The sequence below is a fragment of the Musa acuminata genome, chromosome BXJ3-8, assembly GCF_036884655.1.
Source record: "Musa acuminata AAA Group cultivar baxijiao chromosome BXJ3-8, Cavendish_Baxijiao_AAA, whole genome shotgun sequence".
NCBI classification, from domain to species: Eukaryota; Viridiplantae; Streptophyta; class Magnoliopsida; order Zingiberales; family Musaceae; genus Musa; species Musa acuminata.
Window position 1 is genome coordinate 44,830,319 of NC_088356.1, and position 12,501 is coordinate 44,842,819.

At 34.6% G+C, this 12,501-nt stretch overlaps 1 protein-coding gene across 1 annotated transcript; it reads right to left on the bottom strand.

Moving 5' to 3' along the window:
- Positions 1 to 176: 176 nt before the first annotated feature.
- LOC135644854 (eukaryotic initiation factor 4A-15) lies at positions 177 to 7,465 on the bottom strand. Its single transcript, XM_065162779.1, has 5 exons — positions 7,304 to 7,465; positions 4,228 to 4,297; positions 3,969 to 4,075; positions 3,439 to 3,869; positions 177 to 1,009 (listed from the first exon to the last, which is right to left on the bottom strand). The coding sequence occupies exons 2-5, from the start codon at positions 4,293 to 4,295 to the stop codon at positions 374 to 376; spliced, it is 1,242 nt and encodes a 413-aa protein (XP_065018851.1). The 5' UTR covers positions 4,296 to 4,297; positions 7,304 to 7,465; the 3' UTR covers positions 177 to 373.
- Between the last annotated feature and the right edge of the window lie 5,036 nt (positions 7,466 to 12,501).

A 12,501-nucleotide genomic window follows, 5' to 3' on the forward strand; every position in this document is an offset into this window, starting at 1 on the left:
ATTCTTGGAAGGCACCAACTTGGTTGACACACAAACCACATGGTTGACACACAAGACCTACTACATTTATCATAATCTTTATCAAAAACAGCATTACACACACCGATATGATCGTGCATTAGTTCTTCATCCTTTTGTAAACATGAACCTTAGGCGAAAAATACCAAAGGTTTCAATTAAAGAAAAAAAATTCCATTTAACTTAAATCTCCAAAAGTCAACAGCTTCAAAATTAGGCATGACAGCATAACAATAAATTGTCTATCAAAGAAAACAGTCCAAGCTCACTGCTGAAAACAGATAAAAGTTTGATGCTGACTCAAAAAGAAAACAGACCTACAAAGCCATAAATATAAAGCATCACATAACACGCTTTAGATGAGATCAGCAACATTGGAAGGCAGCTCCTCTATCACGACATTGTAGAACTTCTGGATGTCAAAAAGCATCCTCTCGTCATCACGTGTGACAAAGTTGATTGCAACACCCTTTCTTCCAAACCGTCCACTTCGTCCAATACGGTGGAGGTAGTTCTCTGGCTGAGTTGGTAGATCATAATTTATGACCAGCGAGACCTGCTGGACATCAATACCACGAGCAAGAAGGTCGGTGGTGATGAGAACACGGGAGGAGCCTGAGCGGAATTCACGCATTATAATGTCCCTGGTGTTCTGGTCCATGTCACCATGAGTGGCTGAGACTGTGTGATCCCTGCTCCTCATCTTGTCGGTGAGCCAGTCCACCTTGCGTCGGGTATTGACAAAGATGACACTTTGAGTGATGGCCAAAGTCTCATAGAGATCACAGAGGGTATCAAGTTTCCACTCTTCCTTCTCAACATTCACATAGAATTGCTTGATACCTTCCAGAGTGAGTTCATCTCGCTTCACAAGGATCCTAACAGGCCTATTCATGAACTTCCTTGTGATCTCAAGGGCCTCAGGAGGCATCGTGGCAGAGAAGACCCCAACCTGAATTTTTGAAGGAAGTAGCTGGAAGATATCATAGATCTGGAAAAAAAAACACGTTGTCAAATTTTATGGAATTCCTCCAATCCATTTCAGTCAAGAGTTAATTACATGAATGGGAGATGATCACTGACGAATAAGCTAGAAACAACAATTTCAGTCACCGATCATATCATGGTCCAAAGTAGCATGCATATGCAGGAGCATTAAAACCAAGCACTCGCATTTAGCATCTTCAACAAAATAACCAACAGATTTTCCACAACAATGGAAAACAGCAAAGAGACCACATTGAACACAAATTTTTAACACTAAATTGTGTGTAGGTGTAAGGTAAGAAGTAGGTGCTAAGACAAATTGCCTAAGACAAATTATTCAAAATTTTGAATTTTCTGCCGACAAAAAAGTGAAGTAGACAAAAACTCTAGTGGTGAAAAAAGGTCTTTGGCATGCATCTGTGACCTTTTGCAATTTTTGTACCATTTGTAGTATAAAACACTGGATCAAAATCAAGGATGATTTTGATGTCTGAGTTCGCAAAAGTAGAGACCATGGACAAACATGCTCTGAACTGTTAACATCTTTCAAAGATCAAGAATCTATGTAGGATTCAGAATCCAATGGCTGGTTAAGAACAGGCCCAATGCTCAAATAGTCGAATAAAATCCAGTGTAGCCATCTTCCAGTCAGCTATCCATGACACATGTTTATGCAATAATTAATGCCAAAGAAGTTTAAGCCTCCATTCATCTAACAATCTTATAAAACTTTAGCCTATAAAAGCCATAATACACACACACACACACACACACACACACACACACACACACACACACACACATACATATATATAGCAGCGATTTCAATAGGCGATCGAACGCTCGCCTAGGCGCTCGGGCGAGGCGAGGCGAGGCACGAGCGCCTCGCTTCCTGTCCAGGCACCTCGCTTCAAAGAGGCACCGCCTAGGCGCTCGCCCGAGCCCAAGCGCCGGGTGCTTCGGGCGAGCGCCCGAGTTAAACCAAGCAATCGAACCGGTGTTTTACGTTTGGTTCGGTCTCCGGTGCTTCAGTTGGTTCGATTGAACCAACTAAAGCACCGATATCAGCCTCCGAACATCCCTCTCGTGACTACCCCAACCCTAACCCTGCTCGTGATTCTGCCGCTGACATTTCCTCTCGACTGTCGCTGCCTCTCTCCGTTATCGTTGCATGTCTTCATTGTCGCTGCTTGTCGTTGTTGTCACTGCTCGTCGTCGCTGCTGTCATTGTCACTATCGCCGCTCCCACACCCGCTACCGTTATTGCTTCTCTTAGTCAGCAGCCTCAATCTTACTCTTACACCGCTGCCGCTGCTAGCTGCTATCGCTGCCACTACCACTGTTGTTGCTACTTGCCACTATCGTCGCTCCGGCTGCCATTGCCGCTACTGTTACTCTTACTCCCTCTACTCACATCGACTCGATAATATATTAACAGTATACTGTTAACTGTATACTAGTAACAATATTTTTTATTTATTAGATTAATAATATATTATTTTGATTTTAAATTTTTATTTATTTGAAATTATTGTTATTGTTTTGAATTTTGAGATTTTCTGTTATTGTGATTCTGTAAGATTTTTTAATTTAATATCATATTTTTATTTAAATAATTATATTTATTAATTAATTTATATATTTTTATATTTTAGCATCTCGTTTCGCTCGGGCGAGCGCCTAACGTCTCGGACATTTTTGCACTTTGGCGCCTAGCACTTTTTAAATCACTGATATATAGTGACATTTTGCTAGGTCCTCAACTTTTGAATTCAAGGATGAATTAATGAGCCACTACAGAATTTCTAACAGATAAGAACATGATATGGGTATCCAATCACAAAATGAGTATCTTTCTACAAAGCTGCTGATGGCTTAAAGTTCTAAAAAAGGATCTGATTCTGTAGGAAGGCTAATACAAACAAGAAGATAATTAGTTGAAATAAAAGCAACAAGCAATAGCTGAGGATCCAATCTACACATATAAATCTAAAACATTCTAGAAAACATCGATCATCTGATGGTTCTAATCAGAAAGCTTTGGTGAAACTTCTAGTGCTACCCACAGAAAAAGACGACAATAGATCAAGATGAAACCTTTTAAGACAATCAGCTGTCAGCTTTTGAACGGATGTAATGGAAACATAAAAAGGTTTGTGCAGCAAAAGATAGTATGATCATTTAGGTTCCTAGACGAACAAAAAATGGATTTGTAGCAAAAATTCATTACTAATTTAGGCTGACCTAAGTGATCCGTAGTGGCAAGGAATCAACAATCCCAAAGAACATAGTCTCAGTATTCTAACCAAGATCATATAGACTAATGAAAATGCAAAGTACCACAAGAAAAACTACTGAAAAGAAAGATGAAGATTTGATATATGATAGAGATAAAAAGGCCAAAAGAACAGAGAGCAATGGCAATGACGGAACCTGGTCCTTGAAGCCACGTGAAAGCATTTCATCAGCCTCATCCAAAACAAACATTTTAATGTGGTCAGGGCGAAGCGATTGCCTCCTTAACATATCAAAGACACGACCTGGAGTACCAACCACAACATGGACCCCACTTGAAAGAATCCTTTGATCCTCACGGACACTAGTTCCTCCAACACAAGCATGAACTTTAACACCTAGATAGTCACCAAGTGCTCGCATGACCTTCTCAATTTGCTGCGCTAGTTCTCTAGTTGGAGCAAGAACCAAGGCCTGGCATTGGACCAAACCATAATCAAGCTGCTGCAAAATGCCTGAACAAAATGTTGCAGTTTTTCCTGTCCCTGACTGCGCTTGCTGAATAACATCTAGTCCCTTGCAGAAGGGTACTATTCCTCTCTGCTGAATTGCTGAGGGTTTCTCAAAGCCTACAAGGAGAAACATCAAGTGTCCAACCTAAATCCATGCATATTATATAAAAATACTGTAACAGAAATGAAAAATTAGTAGTTGTTATGCTGTCTAACCATAGGCATAAATGCCTCTTAAAAGATTTTCTTGAAGTCCCATATCATCAAAACTTTCATAAACCTCATCATATGAAGTGAAGAATTCCTGTCCATCTGCACTTAGCCTGTATCAACCATATGACATGAAACAACAAAAAAAAGTTCATTCATCAATGATAAAGAGAATTACAAAAAGATACAAAGGCTATTTACTGGAAACACATTCACAAAAATGATGAAAATGACAATAGCTAAGGAAAAGATTATAATGAATTACAGATCATTCATTTTAGTATCAAATTGACGAGCATCAAATTGTGATCCTTCTGGTGCCATTCCAGCCATGTCTGCAAAGGAAAGGACAAAAGATAATTCACCAAACTGATTACGAAATTGGAGAAAACTTAATCAATGTGCTATCAAAGTATTGGATGAACCAAGAACCAAAAACCAAACTACTTAATATGTATTATTAGAAAAGATTCAAACAAGGATTTAAACATCTACCCAAAATCAGTTACAACAAACAATCTGACTAGTACAGTATTAGTGCACTAGGCAGTATATTGCCATACCGGCAATTATTATTGAAAAAATAGTAATAAAAAACTAATATGGACCACATCAAGATGTGGTCTGGTACAGGTCCTTAGTTGGACCTGTAAATACCAGTCTGTTTTGATTGGTACAACCAAGATTTGATTCCTTGGATTAAAAAACATAGAACACTTGAGAGTTGAGACAACAGAAGACCATCTGAAAATCAAGTAGGCATGAGATGTATGAGAGAAGGAGATCTGAATATACAAAATGAGCTACAATAACGAAAATTTAGAAAGCAAGATCCAAATATTGGGTTTTTCATTTTGGATGATATGAGTTGGACAAATACAGAAAAACAGGAAGAAAAATGAAGTGATGCTGGAGAGTTGTTTGGAAGATGAGTGGTTAACAAGAAAAGGGGCTAGAGGAGTAAAAGAAAAAGAAAAATAATTGCAGCAAGTTTGGAATAGAGATAGGACCTAATACAATTGTTTCACTAGGTGTGATAAACTATGGATAAAGAAAAAGGTCATGTAGGAAGATTAGTTGCCCTGATATGATTGATGAAATAAACGATCCATTAACTTGTTAACTTGATGCGCTTCCATCAGTGGTCCACAATGCTTAAGTCTGAGATAATAATATTATACCTACTCTAGGCCAGTAAACCATTTCAATTGGCCTCGTACATGCAACACAGCATAGTAATGCCTCCACAGTCCGCATTATGATGTGTCTCTAGTCCCATCCATAGTTAGTCTTTTATCATTAAAATCCTTCATCACATCATTAACATTATCACAAGGTGCTCTGAATGCCTTCATCCAAGATGAAAGCATCAGGCGGCATAAAAGATGCGTTATTTGGTTATGGCACGTTTGGCATCAAACGCTTTAACACTTTGATGTTTACGTCTTCAGCGAATTATTGTTCATAAGGAGATACTTTCCAAGTTATGATGCATTGGGCACTTCGGTGCTTATGTTTTAGGTGGACTTATTGCGTGTAAGGGGACATTTTGACCATTTCATCAACATGGGGAGTGGGAGCTTCAGATCCTTTGTGTTGGGGATGCATCAAACATAAGGACACCACATCTACCGCATTGGTTGGTTCTAAAACTTCTGACATTTTTTCTATCCAAGGTGGATGCATCATGTCAAAGGGAATGCCTAGACCATACAGCCTACGTCAAGTGCTTTGAATGTTTTTTTCTTAAGCGAATGCATCTTACAAAAGAGATCCTTCTATCTTGGATAGACGCATAGCACAAGAAGGATGCTTTGGTCGCATCAATCATGTTAGACACTTAGGATTTTTTTTTTTGTGTTCGATGGGTGCATTATGCACAAGGGACTCTAGCCACATCAATTGTGTTGAGTATGATCATCAAACTAATCTACCCTAAAAGCCATCTAGGTTCATAACACAAAACCACCCTAAAAGCCATCCAAGGTCAGATGAACCCACCATTTGATCAATCAATCATGCTTGTATTGTCCATTTCTTGTGGTTGTTTATGTAAGGTAGGATTTGTCTCCTCGGACAAGTGCACTTTAAATTTAAGTAGGGTTGGATCACTGTCCTCCTAAGGATATTGCATCATTGGGTCGACCATTGGCATGACTAGCTTGGAGTTGGGTTCTCTACAGTTATGCCATTTGTGGGAGGAAGGGGATGATGATCTATATCATCTCAATTAAAATTTAAACTGCAGAGGGAGGTCAATGAAGGTCTAAGTATGAAGTTAAACTCCCCATTGGGAAAACGAATATGTGATCATTGAAGAATTATCATTCATGGTGTGGATTTGGGTCCCCGATCAAAGGTCAATTATAATGGTGAAGGTCAAAAAGATGTCTCAGCATGTTCTTGCATGATTTGGTTCCATCTTCCTATGATACTTTCTCAAATTGCCCTCCTAATGTCAATTCTGGATGTCAGCTCTCCATGGTGAAATTGATCCAATTTAATCCATTTTCCAAGTATAGTGATGCCTTAAAGAGGGCAAGAAGTTCACCGTGAGCATATACAAATCAACAAATGGTCCAAGGAGAATTATTCTTAAGAGTCAAACCCAAAAAAAAAAGGTTGGTACCCAAAGTTTGTCCTTACAAAACTATGCTGGAAGTACGTCCGATCAGAAACCTTTCATGGCTAAATAAGTATCCATTAGTTGCGAGCAAATGGAAGTCTTCGTTTATAAGATTCAGAACGTATTCATATTCGAAAGGACTTCCTTATGTACTGCTTATTCTGTAACCAATAGATGATTAAGCAATTTAATGAGGGAATATTTTCTTTATACGTTATGCAGATGTGATATATACAGTTGATGCGTTATGATATCCTAATTGATCCACCTTCATATCAAGTTCAATTGGCCAAGAATAATGGTCATATCACCAAGGAAAAAAGGCGATTTAATGTCAGTTCGCTAATCTCGTCACCTAAAAGAAGTCATAAAATTCCATCTTTCAGATCTAAAACACGAGAGACATTACTACCAAAAGAGAAGCAAACCCCAGAGAAAAAACATCGATTCCAGCTAACCATATTCACGCAAATGAAACCCCAAAACATCAAGTAATTCCACCTTGATCTAACAAGAAGAATTCCAAGTATGCAAATAAGACATGGTACTTACTGCAATCTCATAGAGATAGATCCGAACCTGACACAGGTTAGCGTCCCAAATCCACACAGAGAAAAACAAAAATAAACACTTTTTACCAAATCAAACTAGACCAAGAAAGGCGACCCGATCTCAATAGCGGATATCAACAAATGCAAAGCAAGATCTAATCCACCTGGTCGCAAAATCGAGAAAGCAGCGAGACGGGATTTGATTCCAAGGAAGAGGCGCTCCGATCGGCAGATGAACCCGAGATTGAGCTCGGATCCAACGACGGCGGGCGCAGTCGCCACCCCCTTTTATAGGAGAAGACAGATCTCGGAGTGTGAGAGAGGAAGACGCGGAGTGGGGGCAGTGCCTCTTTAGGGTTTCCGTCGGACCACCCCGGAACAATTAAGCCGGTCCGGTCCGATCGAACCGGAGTTCGATTCGCTTGGCCCGGATGAATTGATAAGGTTTAGCGGGGTCTCACATTTCTCATACTAATAATATTTTTGGGATTTCTCCCAATAATTTATTAGACTCAAATAAACATAGTAGATTGACATTAATGTCTTCATCAAATTCACTTATCAAATCTAATACTTCAAAAACCAATAACAATAATAATTACTATCCTTTATAGTTTCTATATTAATTTTCTCATTATGTGTTATTAAATCCTTCCTCATTACATAATGATAGTGTATTATATATATCTTAATTATATTTTCTAAATAATCAGTATAAATTTCAAATTAATCATGATTCCTCAAATAAAATAATTTATCAACCATTTTTCTAAGCAAAATAAAAAAAAAATTGGTACTAAAAGACTAACATCATGAGAAAAAAAAACATATAAAATAATGTTTCAGTCAACTTTCAATCATTAATCATCATAAACAAATCAATTATTTCACAACTCTTAATATCAAAATATATCCATACCTCACCACAAGTCTTTAGTAACATATTAAGATTATAATTCCTAAATTAATCACAACTCTTCCCTAATTTATTATGGAATCATAACCTAATCCAAGCATCAACTTCAACTTTTATCTCCATTACATTATTGCTATAGTACTATGGTCCAAGTCACTAGATTAGGCTCTCTTCTAAGTAATGATATAGTTAATGAGGTTTAGCAAATATAAATAACTTTTATGATATTATTGATTGATGAATAAATAATAATAATTTATTTATATTATTACTATAATAATATTATTCAAATATAATATTTCACATAAGATTAACTTATAAGAATTTGATAAATATATTATTATTAATTTTAATTTAAATATTTATTATAATAATTTAAATTAAAAAAATATATTAATATTACGACTAATTAACCTAACATTTGAACATGATATATTAAGAAGGTGTAAATAGAAAAATACTATCTGTGAATGAAAATTATGATTCCATTGTATATGGACATGATATCAACTTGCATCTCTTATGATTTCTTTTGTATATTTGACATAACATATTATAATTATTATGTGAAAAATTATTATTATATTAACATGATTAAGAACTTTGGATCACATCAATGCACTGTCATGGAAATGGCTAATCTTCATACAATTTTTCTCCCTTTTTTTTTACAATTTGGTGAACTCAAGATGTCAATGGCAAAACTCCCTCCATCTCCTAAATTTTATTTTGCTATCTTTTTGTGACAATTTAGAGACCAAATTGTTGCACATAGGATAATTAAATCTATAATAAAATTCATTAATTTGTTCAATGATATTTAGTCTCTTTTTTTTTTCTTCCTCTCCCTTGCTTTTTTCTGTCTTTTCATTCAGTTGCTTTGTTTTCTTTCATATCTTAGCATAAGCCAAAAAAAAAATATTGTCATCCAATTACAGTGAGATTTTATGTATACATACACCTATATAAAACAAAGGGATTAGTACATTAAGATTTGATTATTATATAAATAATTAATATATTTCTAAGTTCTTAATGGTCGAGCATGTTAGAAACTATATTGCATATTTTTAGAATCTTTCTCCAATAAATTCTTGAAGATTTATGTGAGAGAGAGAGAGTTAAAAATATATATATATTTGAATTGGATTAATTCAAGAAACTACAAAAAAAAAAATACTTCCAACAAAGTAATTTGGACATACCATACCGTGAGAATAGAAAGATCAGAACAATGGAGATCCATTTGGGTTGTCACTGTAACAGTGTGGATTGACATTGAACAGAAAAAGTGGGAATGAGGTGACTGATGTCAGTCACATCCTATCCTGAGACAAGTGGGAGAACAGATGGGAGTTGTTGATAACTGGAGAAATGGTCAAGTTTGCTATTATCTGTAAGGAGTTCTAAGTTGGATGGAGATCCAATGAAATAAGTCTGTACTTTTAGAAACTCCAGGATTGATTGGTAAATATATTTGGATAATTTCTATAAAAAAAATAATAAGATTTTTATTCTATGAATTTCCATATTTATAGGAGTATTTTTATTTTCATAAAATATCTTGAATAATATTTACAAAAAGATATCTAATATTTATGACTCAATTGATTTTGATTTATTTAAGTTGAATCGATTTGTGAGGCCCCAATTGAACTAGATTGATTCAATAAAGTTAAGATGGTGGAATGAATGATTCAAATATCTTCAATTTTACACCGAAAAAAAGATATTAGTTACATATAATTGAATAATGATTAATATAAATAATTAAGTTATGATATATATATTATTTGTAATAGCTACTTTGATATACTTTCTTACGTGTAAGTCGAAGGGTTAGCGGATTATTTTGTTTATATATAAAGTTAAATATTATAAATAATGGATATTATATAAAACATTTAAGAAAATACAGGAAAAAAGTGAGAGAAAGTAACTATTCTAAATGTTTAGTATCTATAAATTATTTTCATTAGACAAAATATGTAATAGGTGTTTATCCAATTCCAGAAAAGAATTATAAACCCTATAAGATAATTATAATTATATAAATGATTTGAGAAATATTACTTGTTCTAAGAGAACTATATTTACAATTTCACACTTGATTGTAACTAAAAACAAAAATTAATCAGCTCCAACCTCATCATAAATATAGAAAACTATCAATAATAATCCTAAAAGTGTTGAATATAATTATGCTTCTCCTAAATACCTCATCATTAATATAGAAAACTATCAACAATGATCCAGAGCCAAGATCTTAACATCTCAATAACAAAAATATTCACCAATAAAACCCACTTTTAATTTTAAATCATTAATATTTCCTTGTTTCACCAAAAATCAACAAAACCTTTCAATGGTGTTAAAAATATAAATATCAATAATTAGTAAACAATCATTCATTTTCATCATATAAACACAAAAATTGGACTCTTACAATATCAATTCAATTATACTTAATGGATCAATGAAAAAGATTAGTTTAAAAATACTAATTTTTTTTAAAAAAAGTTTATTATCGAAGAGGAGAGGATGTCGTCGTCACGAAGACATTGCTATTTATAGTCGGAGAGGAGATGAGGTCACTATTAATGCAAAATACTATAGAGGAGTAGAGGAGTTTGTCACCTCCAACAAGGGGAGAATGTCATTGTTATTAATAAATACCAGAGATGAGCGGAGGACTTCGTTGTCACCATTCGTTATCGAAGAAGAACAAAGGAGTTTACTATCGTCGAAGAGGAGAAGCTATTATCGCCATTCGCAAATACTAGAGAAGAGCAAAGGACTTTACCATCGTCCAAGAGAAGTCTATCATTGCCTAAAATGGGAGATTGTTACCATCGTTTATCACCATAAAAAAGTAGAGGAGGGAGAGGTGCTATAGTCTCACCGAGACTAAGGTTATACTAGTTTAGTGTCGTGAAAAACTTTTGCCTTTTGATTCAAATATGATCCAACTTAAAACCTGACCCGATCCACTTCATAAGATTCAATCTGAGTCCATTTGACTCCGACTATGACCACAATCGAATTAAATCAACCCTTGAATTAGTTGAGTTTGAATCAAGTCAATTTATAGTATTTTAAACAAAAGAAACACCACTAGTAAAAGCAAATATGGGGCATCATATGGTAAAACCTTATTATTTGATAATTTTTAGATAAATTACCTAATATTTTTAGGATTTTTTAATTAGAAAGAGGCTTAAGAGTTTAAATATAGTTAATTAAGATATATTTTTATAGATATGGTATATATCTCAAGGTCTTATTCTCAAGAATAAAACTTTATTCTTAATATTTTATTTGATAGATCCGGAGAGAATTGAACGAATTTTTTTTAGAATTTTTATGAAAAAGTGTACAAGACATTTCAGGATGATTAACGCAAGAGAGAGTTATCTCGTATATTTATTTTCTCATATAATAAAAATAATATTTTCTCAACAAAAGCAGATAAAAATTATGGAATCATATAAATTTTGTATCAGTATTCTGATTTAATTTTTAATCTAAAAAAAAATTAAAACCTTCTCCTTCAAGAATGCCATATAGAACTTTTCTCATAGGATTCATAAAAAAATGTGTTTATTTTCCTCCAACAATGCCACACAGCATACGAGTTTATTATTCCAGTAACTTTTCTCCAATATATATTTACATGGGTATTTTTTCTGGTTCTTGATCTGATTAGAAAACCAATTTCATCTTCGTGGTCCTGCATATTGAAAGTACTGTTGGTGTCTCGATTATATCATCATACAGGAGGTTTTTTCTTATAATTGATTATGATATATGACATCTCCTGAGATTCTTCAGATCCTTGCAGAGTTCTATAATGGTTGGAGTTCATGTGCTGTGTTCATAAGTGCACACTGTACATGCACTGAACTATTAGATTTCAGTCAAACAAGTCAAGATTTTTCTAATGCAGTTCCAGGATTCATTGACATTAAATTCCTTGAAACATTAGGCAAGCAGATCTATTTGTCTTTCTCTTTCCTCTTCTTCTGAGGAATGCATCAGTCTGTGTGCCTTCTTGTTCTTGATGAAGCAGAGTTCTTCTCAGGCAGCTAAAGCAGTTGTTAACAAGAAACTGATCAACTTAAGACATTTCCTCTACTTTGTACCATATTACTTGGACTAGATTTGTCTTTCAAATCTTATCATACTTGAGAATCAAGAGAAACCTAACGTAATAAAATTAATTCAACTAGATTTGTTTTTCAAATCTTGTCGCACTTGAGAATATTATATTTGAACTGGAATTGTCGATACTTATTTGAGAGGATTTTCTCTTCACGTCTACCTATAAAAACTTATATCGAGAGAATGCTCGACAAAATTCTTCTGAAGCTTAAGTCAGTAAAAGTATAAGCGAGTTTGATCTTATAAAAAGAGAAAGAGATGATCTGAATTATTCTGAGTTTGAAA

Bases quoted from the DNA above. Each gene is read 5' to 3' on its own strand.
- LOC135644854 (XM_065162779.1), bottom strand. From the start codon at position 4,295: ATGGCTGGAATGGCACCAGAAGGATCACAATTTGATGCTCGTCAATTT. The intron at 3,870-3,968 runs GTTAGACAGCAT...TTCTCCTTGTAG, and splicing joins AAGAGGCATTTATGCCTATG to GCTTTGAGAAACCCTCAGCA. The intron at 1,010-3,438 runs GTTCCGTCATTG...TTTTTTTTCCAG, and splicing joins CACGTGGCTTCAAGGACCAG to ATCTATGATATCTTCCAGCT.